Source organism: Sus scrofa, chromosome 2, assembly GCF_054392235.1.
Source record: "Sus scrofa isolate SSC_HxYL_T2T_F1_AM1 chromosome 2, Sscrofa_HxYL_maternal_Yorkshire_Landrace_v2.0, whole genome shotgun sequence".
NCBI lineage: Eukaryota > Metazoa > Chordata > Mammalia > Artiodactyla > Suidae > Sus > Sus scrofa.
The window spans coordinates 12,355,049-12,372,749 of record NC_139384.1 but is presented as its reverse complement, the minus strand read 5'-3'; the positions used below and the strand labels follow the sequence as shown (position 1 = coordinate 12,372,749).

Sequence of the window (17,701 nt, the reverse complement as noted above, 5' to 3'; positions counted from 1 at the left end):
CTCCCTTATGTAATCATCGAAACATACTCTCCTCTGTGGGAATTCCAGATTGTCAAGGTATTGGGTTTCTCCAATCAGGTCACATTACACCCCAGCCTTCCATATGCAACACGGTCCAAGATGACTGCTAAACTTCCAGCCAACACACAACCATCACAGCCAGGGATAAGTGGAAAACTGCACAATTCGTCTTAAGAACGCCATCCAGAAACTGCCTATATCATAGATGCTTACACCCAGTGCCGACAACTTGGTCATATAGCTCACTTAGCTGAAAATCAGGCTGTGAAATGTAGTGTTTATTCTGGTTGACCAGATGCCCAACATAAATTCTATTACTGCAGAATGAAAGGAAAATGGATATTGGGTGAACTAGTAGGCTTAGCCACTGTTCTAGCCATCTAACCTCTCTAGTATTTTATATGCTCTTCGTTCCACATGTGAAGCACGCCTACCCACTGCCCAAGATAACCTGCATTTCTGGGTAATGTGCATTTCTCTCCATCACATCTGAATGCAGCTCCTCATGGTCCAGAGATGTATCTTCCCATTTCCCCTCATCCTAGTCACACACCCAATATACCATAGTGGAGTATGGCCAGAATCTAATACCTTAAGTTTTTTCACTCAGAAAAGAGACTGGAAAACATGAGAGTCACAATCCCAAAGCAATGATCAAATTCTGTTTTGCAGTAATTGCCAGTATGCCTGCTCCAGCAGGGAATTCAAACTATGATTAGTTCATGTTACAACTATTGGTGGGTGCTCTTTGGAGCTAGAACTGCCTTGACCATTGTCCCTCAAAGCCCCAGATTTTGTCTTTCAGGCTGTTCTTGTCTGACTACTGTTTTCTGTGGCCATTTCTATTTTTTAATGTTTAGTTTTATTAGGTTGGGATTTATGTACAGTAAAATACATCCTTTTTGGTGACTAAGTCTGAATTCTGATAAATCCGTATACTTGAGTAACCCAACCTAAAAGCTGAGCAGCATTTTTATAAAATGTGAAAATTTTTTATAAAATGTATAAAATTTAGTGATGCTTTCTGTCAGTGTATAACTTCCTCTGACTTCTCCTTAATTTGTTGTTAATTTTTGTTTGTTTTCCATCTGGATCATTCAAATCACATTCCAAAGAGTCTTCCCATTGTTTTTGGCTCTATGAGTCTCTTAAGTCCCTATTGATGTGTGAGCTTCCCTCCCTCTTCTGCTTAATTTTTTCCAGACATTTATTTATTGGTGAAAATGGGTGCAATTAGGAAGTAAAGGGTCAATATCTGAGTGAGGAGGGAAGCCCAAAGGGGTAGGCTCCATTGTTAGGGCTGCAATTCTGGAGGTGATGGCTGAGCATATGAGTAGCTAACCAGGTGTTTCAAAAGAGTCATGAAGCTGAGAAGAGCAGGAGCAAAAGTTAGAGTTTGAGACCTATCAAGTGGTAGGGTTCTAGTAAACACACAGGACTTTTTTTTCTTTTTAAGGCCGCACCCAGGGCATATGGAAGTTCCCAGGCTAGAGGTCAAATTGGAGCTGTAGCTTCCAACCTAGGCCACAGCCACAGCCACAGCAACATGGGATCCCCAACCCACTGAGTGAGGCCAGGGACTGAACCCACATCCTTATGGATACTAGTTGCATGTGTTTCCACTGCACCAAAACGGGAACTCCCTAAATACACAGGATTTTGAAAGGGAACAAAATGTTGCATGTTAGGGGTAAGAACAGCACCCCTCTATTATCCCAGCCTTCACAGGGACACAAGTCAACTAAAAATCATTCTCAATCCCAACTAAGTTGAGATGACCTGACCGAGGTCAGGCCAGTGACTCCCCCACCCAGCCACCTCCCAGAATGAATGGTAAAGTCTCTCTGGAGAAAGTTATATCATCCTGAGTATCATTTTTTTTTCTACAAGATGATATTTGCTACAGAAAAATGAAAAGAAATCTTATAATTGAAAGGTCAAGAAATTTGGGGGGGTGGGCAGGACAAAGACAATTTGCCAATTACCAAGAAAATTTGCAGAGATCTGCAATTAATGAGAAAAATGTGATCGTAGTCTTCTATAATACTAATATGTGAGATATATATGAGATTATAATTATTTACAATCCAAGAGCCTAAAGGCTTTGCTTATGCAAAAGACAAGCCTTCTTTCTTGTGAGCCACACGGGAAGTCCAAGAAACAAGCCTTCTTTCTTGATTAGTGCCTGAGTAACAGGGAATTAGGGCCTTCTCTCAACCTTTAACTCATTCTTTCTCTACCAGACAATGTGGGTTGACATTTCCTGTTTTAGTGGGGGGGGGGGGAAGGGAACAATTATGCAACAAAAGGATACCCTTAGACATTTTCATAAGGCTGTGGGCCTTCTTGTCAAACCCTGCTCCACCCAACACTCAAAGTTTTCAAATCACTTGATCCTGATGCTCCAACTAAATTTCCACTGCAGATGATTCTTGGAAGTTCCAAATTAGGTGAATCAGATCCTCAGATTTATTTTTTAAAATAGTACGTACATGTAGGCTGCCTCTCTCAGTCCATTCTAAGAGCCTTGTCATATGCCACTGCTTGAGCTTGCCTGCCCATCAAGGTAAGGCAGATCACTGCCCCATCTCTCTGAACCAAAGATGGGTCCAACAGATGGGCCAGACAAACAGTGGTTCTCAGTGGTTACAGTAAAACACATTCTCCACTGATATTGTAGGTGTAGCTTATCATTGGAATGTACAGGAATCAGACACATAGACCCTGGGGGAGTCTTAGACACAGGTCAATGACAGCTGAGTAAGAACTACCCCATAAAGCATATTCGTGGGACCTCTATCTCAACAGAAAACTGTACTGGAACCATCCAAATCAGCTAAAGATGAGGCCCCAGGCTCAGGCTACCCCAGCACTCTCCATTCTGTCTTTGCTGCTTGATCCTCCTGGGCTTCATCCAACCTTGGAAAGGCCAGCCAGGAAGAAAAAAATCAGAGACTGGTTGACATCTTGCTGAAGCTATACAAGGCCCATCCATCCTCACTGGACACACTGGCTTCAGCCCTTTTTGTTTGTTTATTGTGAAGGTTAGTTACACAGATGGACAGCCACTCAAAACAAAATCTGGCTAATTATTCTATCAGTCCAATTGTGTGGTTCAACTATGTCCTCTATTGCCAGCAAAGGAGTAGAGGGAGGGTAAAATACATTAATTTCAGAAAGTGCCTGCTATTGGCTTCGGCACTGCAGTGTGCTTTCAGCTATTGCTTTACTATAAAAAGACTAGGAAAGGGAGTTCCATGGTGGCCAAATGATTAAGGATCCAGTGATGTCACTGCTGTGGCCTGGGAACTTCTGGATGTCTGGGGCACAGCCAAAAACAAAAACACAAACAAACAAAAAACAAACAAAATAACAAAAAAGACTAGGAAGAAAAGCTAAAGTTTATGTTTTGTGGGCCATTTATTTTGTGTGTGGCAGCTTTAAGTTACTAGTTTTTAAAATCAGTAATTTTTTTTTTTTTTTTTGCTTTTTAGGGCCACACTGACAGCATATGAAAGTTCCCAGGCTAGGGGGCGAAGCAGAGCTGCAGCTGCAACTGCAGCTGCCAGCCTACACCACCGCTACAGCAACACAGGATCTGAGCCGCATCTGCACCCTACACCACAGCTCACAGCAATGCCGGATCCTGCATCCTCATGGAAACTAGTTGGATTCATTTCCACTGCACCGCAGTGGGAACTCCCCAAATCAGTACTTTTTAATGGAAACAACTTCACCAAAAATCTGTCACAGAATTTTGGACCCATTACAACAAAGTTTAATGAGGGAGGGAAAAAAAACCTTCCTAATGGTAGCATGTATTTATATACAAGAGAAATAATTTAAATATATTTAAGGAATCAGCCTACTCTTTCCTTTTCAGGGCCAGACAACTTGGCAGCTAGGTTAATAAAAGCAGACTACTTAACCATGAGCCAAGAATCCCCTTTACACTTTTACAATAATCCATGGTATCACTAGTGATGGAGAAAAAGGCATTTGAGACTTTCTTTACCCAGGGAAGGTGAGGCAGGTCATTATTAAAATGAAAAGGCAGTGAAGCAGTCCCCAAAAGGCCAAGCCAATCTCAGTTCTAGCACCTTCAGAACAAGAGATGGATCTTGGAAGAGCGAGCGAGAAAGACCTAGCAGATCTCCAACTTCCCAGCTCTCTGCTAATCTCTTCCACACCCAGCAAGGGAAAAGCAGCTTTCCAAAGGCTTCAAACTCTGCCCCAGAGACCTGAGGATTGGCGAAACCACCTCCATCTCCGGCTGCCACCTGGCCTGAGAAATGTCAGTCCCCACCCCAGCTCTGCTCGCCCTCCCAGTTCATCCTCTGGCGCCATCTGCAGGCAGCGCTCGGGACTCCACCCGCAATGAAGAAACACTTTGCTGCTGGCACTCAGCCTGGGACTTTCCTGTTGGGGAGCAGTGGGCGTTATCTCATTTCTGTGATCTGTTGAGTCAGCAGTGCTGACGCCTCCAGAGTATCTTAGAGGTAAGGGTAGGGCTATGGGATGTTAAGTAGAGCGGGGCAGGGAAGAGCTGAGGTGGTCTGGTGTCACAGACACGGATCTAACCACTGGAAAGGAAGCAAATTCTAGAGGCTAAAACCTAGGGCCCAGGTTCCCCCTCGGCCCCAATTCACAAAGGTGTCGTGATTATTTAAAAATTGTAAAAAGTGCATAGAACAGAGCCTGGCATAGAGAACATGCAATGATTGTTGATTAGCAATTGGCTCTAAAGTTGGTCTAACCTACATAAATTGTAGCGATAGGTAGATAGATAGATAGATAGATAGACAGATAGATAGATAGATAGATAGACAGATAGACAGACAGATAGATCTGTCTCCTAAGACGAAGGGAGCAAAAGCAAAGATGAACAAATGGGACCTAATTAAACTTCTTTTTTAATCTGATTTTTTTTTTTTTTTTTGGCCATGCCAGGGCATTTAGAAGTTCCCAGGCTGGGGATCAAACCTGTGCCACAGCAGTAACCAGAACCACTGCAGTGACAATGCAAGATACTTAACCTGCTGCACCACCAGGGGAACTCCCAGAGTGATTTTTAAAAGGTGCAGATTACCAGGCCTCACCTCGGACCTGTTGAACTATAGCATATTGAGTGGGCTCTGAGAATCTACATTTTTTGAAGACTTTCCCAAGTGTTTCTTCTAGACAGTAAAGTTGGGAAATGGCTGGTCTGGGCCAATTTTTTTTTTTTTTTTTTTTTTTTTTTTTTTTTTAGTGGCTGCACCTGCACCATATAGAAGTTTCCAGGCTAGGGGTCAAATCAGAGCTGCAGCTGCTGGCCTACGCCACAGCCACAGCAACACCAGATCAGAGGTGCTACTATAACCTATGCCTCAGCTGGCAGTAACACCAGATCCTGAACTCACTGAGCAGGGCCAGGGATCAAATCAGCACCCTCATGCATACTAGTCAGATTCTTAACCTGCTGAGCCACAAAGAGAACTCCTGGGCCAAATGTTTTGAATTACAAATGGAGGAACTGAAAAATGTACCTGTCTCTCTGTAGGGCTCCTGGGAACCTATTGAGACAGAATATTAACTCAGGTAGTCAGTGTAGGAACATGGGCTTTGATGCATTCTTAGACATGGCCACTTATTAACATTTGTGGCTTAAGGGCTCCAGGGAGTAATGTCCCCACAGGCCTTGTTTACTATAGGAAGTGCACCTATACCCAGATGGACATTAATCCCTAATCCCCTGTGACTCAGTTTATGGGAAGAAAAGAGCAAAGAAACTATGAGACTTACAGGACATTTCCACACCTAAGACCCTATTGGACAAGGACTGATATGGGTAATTGAGCAAGGCCAATGGGAGAAAAAACCCACATCTCTCTGGACCCCACCTTGGTACCCTCCCCACCTTTAAGAGATAAAAACCCCTTATAGGACAATAGAGAAAGGGGGGCTCTTCTCCCGGCTCCCAGAAGCCCTGGGAGCTGTTTGCTTTCCTTTCATAAAGACTTTGCTTGTTTGCTGCCTGTGTGTTCCTGGAGTTCATTCTTCAGCTGCAGTGAACAAGAACCCAGATTCCGGTATCATCTTTCCGGTATCACTGTCAGGGTAAAGCTCTTGTGATTGTGCTTTGTGAAAATCTGCCTTACTAGCAACACTGAAGTGTGTCTCTCTCCTCGCCACCGTCATTGTACTTGTGTAAAGGAAAACTCATAGGGAAGAGAACAGACACAGGTTCTGATGGCTCTGTTTCTCAAGCTGGTCCTGGGGACCAGACATTCAAAAGGTTTTGTTTCAGCCTGGAGGGACCATCTGAAACAAACAGAGCATGGAATATGCCCCCTCTGGAGGCCCCCAACAGTCAGGTTCCCAATTCCCCAGTTGTCCAAAGAATTGTAGCCATCACAGCTAAAGCTGCGAGGGTGGTAGGGTGTGGCGGCTTAGGAAGGAAGAAGCTGGGAGGAGTGAAAAAGAGAAATTCCCCCAAGGGCGAGCTGAGCTGTACTTCTCAGAAGTCAGGCAATCTTTTCAAGCCTTAGCTCCACCTTCCTCCTTTCCTGTTTAAAACGGGAGTGGGAGAGGCCAGTAATCTGCAGAGTTGAGAGACTTTCGCCTAAATAAGAAGCCACTTGGGCTGGGCGCTGGCAGCAGCCAAGGTGAGCTGTGACCTGGAGCAGGCAAGCAGTGGGCAGGCTGGTATGCGCCAGCCCTGGGGGCTGGGAAGGGAAGGGACTGGGGTTCCAGGCCTGGGCCAGACCGTGCCCTCCAACTGGGGGGGCTGAAGAAGCACAGGATTTTTATTTCTGTAGCTTCTTATTTTGTTGCATGCTGGGAGGGGTGGTCAACTTGGACGTAGCCTAGGGTCAGAGGCGACCTGATCACTGCCCCTCCACCACTGGCCAGGCTAGGTTCTGGCCAGCAGAGGCCAGAGAAGAGGGAAAAGGGGGATGGGGAAGAGGGAGAAGAGGAGGAGGGAGAGAGAGGAGGAGAGAGGGAGGGATACGGAAAAAGGACTAGGAGAGAAGTGGGGGGGGGGAGGAGGAGAGCAGGAGGGAGGGAGAGGGAGGGAGGAAGGGGAGAGAGAGGAGGGAGAGAATCCCTTATTTTACAAAGGGGACGCTAAGGCTCAGAGAGGCTGAAGAGTTTCCTGACTAGCTCATTTCCAGTAAATGATGAAGCCTGCTCCACTGCGCAATAGTGAAGTGAATAAGCATAGTCTTTTTTTTTTCTTCTGGATCTAGTCTTTATTTTTAAAGTATTACATTTTTCTCATTATAATAATAATGAGAATATGATTATATTATATAATCATATGTCATGGATATATATGTAAAAACAGTCAAGAAGTGAATTTGAGAAATACGCAAAGTAAAATAATAATAATAATAATAATAATAAATATCCCTCTATTCAAAGGAAGCATAGTCTTTATGACTGCTTCTTGACAAGAAATGCAGGGGCTAGAACTTAAAACAACAACCAGAAGAAGCAACAGAGTAGGTGAACAATCTACGACTTTTCTGTTCTCTTCAAAAAATCAGTGCTTTTTCTAGAATAGAAGAGACTCAAGATGATAATTAAAAACAACTTATGTACTTGGATCTTGGTCTAAATAAATCAGTATTGGGATGATATAGGAAAAAAGTCCAACATTTTTAGAGGTGAAAGTGATAATCAGGGTTACAATGTCATGGTGTCCCTAACTGTGAAATAATGGCATGAAATAAAAAGAGGATGTAAATAAGTTTGCAAAAAATGAGTGCATTGCCGTATATGATAAGTGCATGGAGGCTCATTATACTATTTTCTTTTTCTTTTCTATTTGAAAATCTTCATAATCAAAAGTCATCAAAAATAGGCTCTCTGGGGCTTTGTGACCTTGAGTACATCATGTGATTTATCTGGGTGTTCAAAGTCTTTTTCAGTGAAACGGGACTAATAATACCTGTCTCACAGGGTTATAAGAATTACATGAGGTGGTTTATGAAAAGCAATTAGTAACCAGGCCTATTCCTTCATATGCGCAGTTTATTCATTCATTAAATGTATCTTTGTAAATATATTTTTGCAGCGGGGCTTGCCCTGTGCCAGGCTTTGTGTTAGATGTTGGGATTCTGAAGACAGATGGCTACTACCCTCCATGGTTTTCCTTCTAGTGGTGTTTACCTTACCACTATTAAAGATTTCACTGTTTTATGTGCATTGTTCATTCTCTTCTGGGGAGACATCAGAGGGAAGATAGATAGGGAAGTAGCTTTTCAAACAAAAAACTCAAGTTGCAGCTAAAGTTTCTCGCTGTCTTCCCAGGTGGACTTTCGTTTTATTTTGTCTTCCTGGCATTACCCCATTTTTTTCTCCATCTGTTTCCCTATTATTATGCCCTCTTCTCATCTTCATCGTCAGTGGAGGCCAGACTATAAATAACATCAGTGTAGCTAGGACACACTTTTGAAAACTGCAACCGAAAATCCATCCACAGAGTATTTTTACCTGCATTTGAATTCCATGTATGCCTTGCGCAGGTCACCTGTTTTCTCTGAGTTATTCTTTCCCCATCTGCAAAATGCAGATATAACTATGTGGTAAGTGTAGGCATTGGCAATCCAAGATAACTTTTGTAAAGTATTTGGTATACTGCTCTATAAAAAGGAACTTTTATTGTTTGGGGCATTATAATTAGTGGATAAGCTGGCTGGGGAAAGTTAGGCTGGAGCTGAGCAGGAAAGATGGGCTAAGGGTCCCCGCTAATGTTATCCTTTGTACAAGAAATGATAGCTATAAAGATACTGCTATAATGTGACACTTTTTCTTTTTTTTTGTCTTTTTGCCATTTCTTGGGCTGCTCCCGTGGCATATGGAGGTTCCCAGGCTAGGGGTCGAATTGGAGCTGTAGCACTGGCCTATGCCAGAGCCACAGCAACGCGGAATCCAAGCCGCATCTGCAACCTACACCATGGCTCACGGCAACTCGGGATCCTTAACCCACTAAGCAAGGTCAGGGATCGAACCCACAACCTCATGGTTCCTAGTCAGATTCGTTAAGCACTGAGTCACGACGGGAACTCCAGCGTGACCCTTTTTGAAATTTGTGCTTCAGCTGGATTGTCTGTTCATCTTTGAGCCATCATGAGTGCTAAGGAGCCCAGGTCACAGATGAACTCAGATGAAAAGAATAATACAGGTGACTGTTACTTTTCTAAGATAAGGTTTGTAAATACTATTTATGGCATCTACCAATATTAGACTTTGCCATCCTTGGCACTGGACTTCACGGTTCTTCTTGCCAAGAAATGACCTCATTGTATGTAGGGAATAGTAAATAAAGTCTGTCTCATCCATTTTATGATTTTTATTTTAGTAGCATGGTGGTAGGAGTTTTAATAAAAACCTTGGCGATAACTATCAAAAGACTTTAATAAAGAGCTATTGTAACACTTCCTGAATAAGAACAAAAAATCAAATGTAACATATTTCATCTGGAATAAAAACAAAATCAGTGCTCTTTCGTAGCATGCCAATATATACCTTCCCACACATGGCTGGTCTATTCAATAGCAATAATAACCTACCTTTGCATAGTGGTTTATTTATAATTTATAAAATTGTAATTGTAAAATTATAAATTTTAATTTATAAAACAATGTTTTAAATGTTTATTCTTACCATAATCTTGTTAGGCAGGCAGGGAGAATTTTACCATCCTCAGTTGGTTTCTGAGGAGAGAGAAGTGAATTGTCGTGTATGGCACAAGTGGAATGAAGACTTGGACTTAAGCTTCCTGACATGACGTCGGGGCTCTATTATCATATCAAACCACCATCTCCTTTACTGAGTCTAAAACGCTTAAAAAAAGAGAAAGAGAGAATTCTGGCTGCTTGTGGGCTGGAACTAACTCTGCCCCTCACTCTGTATACTCCATTCACCTGGCTTAGTTCTAGGTCTGACTTTCTTCTTCCTCCTCCTCGATTGATATGGTCCACCCCTTTCTGTTTTACTTTCTTGTACTTAATTAATCAACAAGTAGACCAAGAAATAGTAAGCATTCGGGAATGCAACTTTAGGAGTCCCCTGGTGGCTCAGGGTGTTAAGGATCCAGGGTTGTCTCTGCTATGGCTTGGGTTACTGCTGTAGTGTGGGTTCCATCCCTGGCCTGGGAACTTCCACGTGCTGTGGGTGTGGTCAAAAAAAAAAAAAAAAAAAGGAAAAGAAAAGAGACTTTAACTTTTCTTTTATACTTGTTCTAACTGGAACAGCCAAATATCTAGAAAAGCCAAGATCTGGTTTCCTCTGTCATACTCCATGACCGAGCGAGCTGATAAATGTGTACTCCCCCCATCCCCTTTTGAAAGAAAGTGTCTAAATCTGCCTAAAAATCTTTTGACTAATCAGAAATCCATTACGGCGCTCTGATGGGGTATACAACAAGCATATTTCTGACAGCAGTAAGGGATCCATTTTGAGAGTGAGTGTATGCCCAGAGTATATTTATACCACCTTTTGTTCCTTTTTTGGCTTTTTGGTTTTGTTTTTGTTTTTTCTGCTGCACACTCAGCTTTGGGAAGTTCCCGGGCCGGGCATCACATCTGATCTGCATCTGCACACCTACACAGCAATGCCAGATCCTTAACCCACTGTCCCAGGCCAGGGATGGAACAGGCAATACCACAGAGACAAGCCGGATCATTAACCCACTGTACCACAGTGGAAACCTGTTCTGATTTTTTGGGATCCAAAATATTAGTACCATTACTAAAGAAGGAAAATAAAAGTTTACCTATTAATGTGCCAGTCAGTGTGCTTGGTGTTGTCACACATGATGTTACACTTAATCTTTACAGCAATCCTGGCATTGTTAGTCCCATTAGAGCAAATGGCATTGCTGGCACGTGAACCCATGTCTCTTGACACCCAGGCCATGATGATATAACTTGAGAAAAGTGTATCTTTTACACATAGGAACTGGATGCTCTTAAATTTTTTTTTTTTCTCTTTCTTTTCTTTCCTTTAGGCCACAGGTAACTATGAAAGTTCCCAGGCTAGGGGTCGAATGAGAGCTACGGCTGCTGGCCTGCAATGTGGGATCCAAGCAGCATCTGCCACCTATACTACAGCTCATGGCAATGCCTGATCCTTAACCCACTGACTGAGGCCAGGGATTGAATCTGCATCCTCATGGATACTAGTCAGTTTCATTTCTGCAGAGCCCCAGTGGGAACTCCAGAAGCTCTGAAATTTTTTATTGAATTTTGCCTTTGGATTACTCCTTCTCATGTAATTCCTCACCCCTGACCAGCCTCTGGTTTTTAAAATAATGCCCTATAAAAATAGGAATCATGGGCATGAAACTTACAAAAAAGAGGATAAATTGAAATGGAAAAAATACTGGAGTTCTGATACCAGAGTTCATTTATTGGTTGTTATGTGACCCTAGGATGGGCACCTACAGGAAAAAGTTTCTGTGTCTCAGTTTTTCTATTGAAAAGACAGAGAGGCCACATTTGTTCCTCCTCATTTCGTAGGATTTGGGGATTAATAGCTACAATAGAGGAAATAATTAGTGTTCCTTGCCTAATAGATGCTGGGCGAATCAAGGTTTTTATTATTAGAAATAACTATATTATTATGTCCAAATGATCATCTAATGATTTTTTTCAACATTTAATGCCTGATAGTAAACCATGGTTACTTATTCTTGCGGAGTTTGGTGCTTTAAGAACAGATTTTTGGTGCAGTCCATCACTTTGCTTGAAAAAAATAAATATTTTAGAGCTGAAAATAGTAAGCAAGACTTTAAGTAACACTGTAACAGCGCTAACAGAAGAACCTGTGTTTCTAATGCAGCTGGAAAAAAGTTGTTTATTTCCTTATATTTCTCAGGGGGAAAAAAAAAAAAGGATGCACCAGCGTGGCAGTTTTAAAAGCTTATCTGATTAATGAAATAAGAAACTCAGTTTATATTTTGGATCCCAGCTCGAATTCTGATTTAATTATATTCCCTGGCCTTTTTGAGATTGGTTCTGAGTTTCCTAGATAAATTTTGTGAAAGGCATGCTAAAAAGAGAAACAAGAAACTAAGGTTGCATTCATAGTTTTAAAGTATTTAATGTTTTATGTTTAGGTCAATGAAAACCAACAGAATAATTGCAGTACTTCTCCAATGAAGATGGACTCAAGAAATATTTCAGAGAGTATACCTAGCACCCAGGCTGAAGGACCCAAAGACCAAACTGTGTCCCAGAACAAGGTAATTTATGTTCATTTTGCTGTAAACAGTAGAACACACAAAAATAGGCCATACGAGGTCAGTTCTAAAGATGGCGAGACCTTGTATATGGCACTCCAGAAACTCAAGGCTGTCACAGACGAGATAAAAACTCATTCAGGCCAAGAAATGCTGGTATGTGGCACAGAAGGGATTGAAGGATACTTAAACCTTAGCATGCCCATCAGGTGTTTTCCCAAAAGCTGCCATGTGAAAATTGACTTTGCTAAAAGTCAAAGTCAGCAGACAGAAGAGAATCAGGAAGAAGATCAAGAAGAGAACCAGGAAGAGAATCAGGAAGAGAACCAGGAAGAGAACCAGGAAGAGAACCAGGAAGAGAAGTGTGTTGTTGGCCAGCATAACAATGCATCTACTGACTGTGTCAAATTTTATATTCATGCAGTTGGGAAGACTAAGAGAAAGATTGTCAAATGCGGGATGCTTCGCAAAGAAGGGAACCGCCTCTGTGTCTATGCTTTTAAAGGAAAAAGCATTAAGAGTGCTCTGTGTGAGGATGGCAGATTTCTTTCCATCCTGAAGAATGATAATTGGAAACTCATTGAAAAACTGAACGTAGTTTTAGAAAGCTCACGATTGGTTGATGACTTAGAGGGCAAGTCCTTTCAGGTTGAGTTTGACAGAAAAGTGGGCACTGGGGCAGATGCCACTCGGAATTCTGAGTCACAGAAAATAAACCCCCGTGTGTTGAAAGAAACAATTGCAGACCGGTACCCTAGTTTGAAAAAAGAACGTGATAAAATTAGAGAAAGCTTTAAGAAATCTATGGAAAGAGGAAAGGGGAAAAAATTATTTGAATCACATAAAACAGACTTTGGGAACCTGACCAAAAACTCTACTTTGGTTAGAGTACACAGACTTCTTTGTCATCGCAGTGAGTCGGTTGGGTACCTCTCATGGGACAACAGAGGAGAAAAGGGTTCAGCCACTTGCTTTGTCTTTAGAGAGTTGTACATTTTCACTTGTCTGCATGTAATAAATGAAATTGTGAGAGAAGAAATAGACGAAACTAAGTGGGAAAACATAATTAGTCAATGTGTAAGGGTGACTTTTGTTTATGAAAAGGCTGGAGAAGAAAAACAGAAGTCCTTTTGCATTGAACCTTGGTTTGAGATATTTGATGCAAATCTTGATTATGTTGTTCTGAAACTGAAGACAAATGGACAACAGGTACCTGTGGGATTATATAATGAAATAGCGCAAAGTGATCCTGAACCACCTAAGGGGTTGGTATACATGATTGGCCATCCTGACGGAGAGGCAAAAACTACGGATGCTTGTGCTGTGATCTCTCATGGTCGGCAAGAAGAGGATCAGGAACAACCTCCGGCTGGAGAAGCAGAGGGTCGTGGTTATGACATGCGGTATATCCATATGCACACTCAGAAAAGTTTCCAGGAGATAGTTCCCAACCCTGAGGGAGTTACCAGTAACACCTCTTTTTACGTTGGGTCTTCGGGCTCCCCAGTGTTTGATTCGGAGGTTTCATTGGTGGCCATGCTCACTGCTGGCTTTTCTTATGAGTACCAGAAGGGGACTTCCAGCATCATTGAATTTGGCTCTACCCTGAAATCTATCCTCTCTCATATTAAACAAAATCATGGAAGGTGGTATGAAACACTATCTGTAAATCCATAGGAAGTAGAAATTGTGAGTGTTTAGAATGGAGAAGAGAGAGAATTCAGTCTATTTACCAGCTTTAAAGGTATTGCCCATGGAATTATTATTCCATGGGCAATGATGATAGCTTTCTAAATTCCAAAATGGTCAATCTCATAAATAATAATAATAATTAATAGTATGGACCACTTCCTATGTTCTGAGTATTTTTCTAAGCACAGGAAGAAACTAGTTTTAACAACTTTATGAGGTGAGTTAGTATCCCTGTTTTAATGTCAAGCAATGTAAAGAAAGATAAGATTAATAATCAGTTTTATGACAATAAGAATAATGTAACCATTGTTTCTTTTTTTTTTTTTTCCGTCTTCTTTATCTCCCCCAAGTTCAGTTACTTAAGCATGATCCAAGACTTGTTCAACTCATTATCTACAATGTCTGGTACATGGAAAGTAAGTGCTTAGAAAATGTGTGGGTTCATCAATAGCAAAACTTAGAGCTAGAGTTAATCTTAACCAAGTATCTAAATGCTCAGTTAGAAATTATCTCAAATAAAATTTTTTAGAATTTCCAAAATCCTCCTATTACTAAAACTGTTGGTATATGTGCGTCCCCAAATTCAGAGCTAAAGTAGTATTTATCAGGTTTCGGTACTATAAAGTTACTCTTTTCCCCATCCTTTCTACAGGGTACTCTTTGCAGTAATTCATTTTGCATAACCCACGGGTAAGGAGTGGGGAGTTATGCTCCCCTTCCTTATATGAATACTCTTGGAGTACTTACATAATTTACTTTGGAATCATTCTACATGGAGACATTCTAGCCCACATAGAAGTCTTTACTAAATATACCCAACAAGACTTAAATGATGACAAAGCGTGTCTTTGCTGCACGTGGAAATGTCTCTGATGAGAAAAGCTCCAAAATGGGATGGCTTTGGACATTACTGCTGCCTCACAAGGAAGTATCTTTGCTGTTACCCAAGCAGATTGTTGTGTTTTCATACCTGATGGGTCTATGAATGGGTCGTCTTTATTAAATCACAGGAGGACACAAGTGAATATCCTGAATGATCCCACCCTCAGCCTAGGGGACTTAATCAATGATTCAGCTCATGGTGCTCTTGGTGGAGAAAATTGTTACCTGTCTGGGGAATCATCTTAATCTGTGTGTTCTCTTGCACATGCCTATATTGTTGCTGTGATATCTGCCTCCGGTACAGCCAGAGAGCCATCCGACGAGCCCCCTCAAAACTGGTGACATCTCTTGTTGACCACTCAGGGCATATTGCGGAAGAGGAGGGCGCGTGAGATTGTAAGAGCTGGTCACAAGGGGTGCAGTGTTGGAGGAGGTCATCAAGAGGACGGACCACCCACTGACCCTTGAGTTGGACTCTTCTGTCCTTGGAATGTACACATTACCTACTGTTCCCATGGTGAGAGCTGTTCCTTCACTTTAAAATGCCATGCAATACCTTGAAAATACTTTATCTTTAAAATACTATAGGATATCACTTATATGTGGAAGCTGAATAATAACACAAATGAATCTATGTACATGATAGACTCACAGACATAGAAAACAAACTGTGGTTACTAAAGGGGAAAGGGAGGAAGGGAGGGACAAATTGGGAGATTAACAGATACAAATCGCTATACATAAAACAGATAAGCAACAAGGATTTACTAGCTAGCACAGGGAATTATATTCACTGTCTTGTATGAACCTATAACGGAAAATTATCTGAAAAAAATAGCTGAACAACTTTGCCGTACACCAGAAACTAACAGTTTGTAAATCAACTATATTTCAATTAAAAAATAGATTCTGGTGGGAGGGTGGAGAGATCTGTCTTGTGATCACTCCAGACATAGGTGTAAATTCCCATGCTTATTAAACCCACCACTTTGGAGTGACTGGCGTCTTTCTTCAGTCTCCCCCCCGCCCTTCGGGGACAGGGGGCAGTTTTCAATATATAACAGCCTTTGCCTCAACCACTTTAGAAGGACTAGATGTTTGCTACCCTACTCTCCTGTCTCCTACTCACTCATAATTTGGGATGGAGGACAGCCCTGCCAAACCTGGCATATTGCTCCTCACCCCACCTTCTAGGATCTGTTAGTGATTCTGTTTCCTTCATATGGCTATATTGAAACTAATGCCTTTGATCCCAAAAATCCCATGGGCTTCACTTCCCTTCCCCGCAGTGGGAGCTTGGATGCTGAGGAGGCTACCTGCTGACCCTGTATGGCTGGTTTGTGCCCCTCATTCAGCAGGTCCTCACATGCCTCTTCTCGATTCTACCAGCTCCAGCTTCCCAACACACTTAGAAATACACGATTAAATTTCCTCTGTGTGTTTTCATGGTTAGCTAGCTCATTACCTTTTATCACTGAGTAATAGCCCATTGTATGGATATACCACCTTTGTTTACTTATTTGCCATTTGAAAGATATCTTTAAGGAAGTTCCAAGTGGCTCAGTGGTAAGAGCCCAACTAGTATCCATGAGGATGTGGGTTCGATCCCTGGCTTTGCTCAGTGGGTTAAGGAACTGGCATGGCTGTAAGCTGTGATATAAGTAGCAGAGGTGGCTCGGATCCTGCATTGCTTTGGCTACTGCATACGGCGCAGATCCAGCTCCGATTTGACCCCTAGCCTGGGATCTTCCATATGCTGCAGGTGTGGCCCTAGAAAGCAACCAACCAACCAACCAACCAACCAAACAAACAAACAAAAAAAAAAAAGGAAGGAAGGATTTGTGACTTCACAGATTTCAATATCACATTTAGGGTTACCAGGGGTCAACTGTGTGGGAGGGTAGAAGGGATAAACTAGGAGGGTAGGATTGTCACATATACACTACTATACCTGGAATAGATAATTAACGAGTTACTGTATGGCACAGGGAGGTCTGCTCAATGGTCTGTAATAACATATGGGAAAAAAGAGTGGATATATGTATATGCATAGCTGATTCACTTTGCTGCAATCCTAAAGCTAATACAACATTACAAATCAACTATACTTCAATAAAATTTTTTTAAAAAGATACCTTGTTGCTTCCTGTTTGGGGTGATCATCTAAAGCTGCTCTAAGCATTTGTGTACCAATTTGTGTATGGACATCACTTTTCAACTCAATGGTGAAATTCCTGGGAGTGATGATTGGACTGTATGGTAATATTATGTTTTTGGGTTTTTTCCCCCCTAACTTTACTCTGATTTTTTTTTAAATTTTTTATTTTATGGCCACTCTCATGGCATGTGGAAGTTCCCAGGCCAGGGATTGAATCCAAGCCACAGCTGCAATTTACCCTGCAGCTGCAGCAACACCATGTCCTTTACCCACTGCACTGGGCTGGGGATCAGACCCTTAGCTCTGCCGTAACCTGAGGCTCTGAAGTTGGATTCTTAACCCACTGCGCCATGACGGGAACTCCTATTGCGATATTATTGCTATGTAACATATATTATTTTAAGGCGTACAGTGTGATGATTTGATACTTTATACATTGCAAAATGATTACCATAATAAAATGAGTTAATATTCATATCCTCTCACATAATTATTGTTTCCTTTTGTGGTGAAAATATTTAAGATCTACTCTTTTGGAGTTCCAAGTATGGCTCCGTGGAAAGCAACTCGACCAGTATCCATGAGGATGTGGGTTCAATCCCTGGCCCAGGTCAGTGGGTTAAGGATCCAGCATTGCTGAGAGCAGTGGTGTAGGTTGCAGACGTGGCTCTGATCTGATGTTGCTGTGGCTGTGTTGTAGGCCAGCAGCTGCTGCT

General features: G+C 41.9%; 1 protein-coding gene across 5 annotated transcripts; it reads left to right on the top strand.

Annotated features, from left to right (window-relative positions):
* Positions 1-6,604: 6,604 nt before the first annotated feature.
* Positions 6,605-16,959, top strand: FAM111A (FAM111 trypsin like peptidase A). 5 transcript variants are annotated; one of them, XR_014836584.1, is made up of 3 exons: positions 6,605-6,668; positions 12,131-12,256; positions 14,296-14,430. XR_014836584.1 is itself a non-coding variant. In XM_085010046.1 (3 exons), the coding sequence occupies exons 2-3, from the start codon at positions 9,176-9,178 to the stop codon at positions 13,928-13,930; spliced, it is 1,818 nt and encodes a 605-aa protein (XP_084866172.1). In that variant the 5' UTR covers positions 6,605-6,668; positions 9,110-9,175; the 3' UTR covers positions 13,931-16,959. The 5 variants fall into 5 exon arrangements, 4 of the variants coding, with proteins under 4 accessions (XP_084866172.1, XP_084866173.1, XP_020940361.2 ...); XM_085010046.1 differs by adding an exon at positions 9,110-9,193 and having other exon boundaries at positions 12,131-16,959; XM_085010047.1 differs by having other exon boundaries at positions 12,131-16,959.
* Positions 16,960-17,701: the final 742 nt, after the last annotated feature.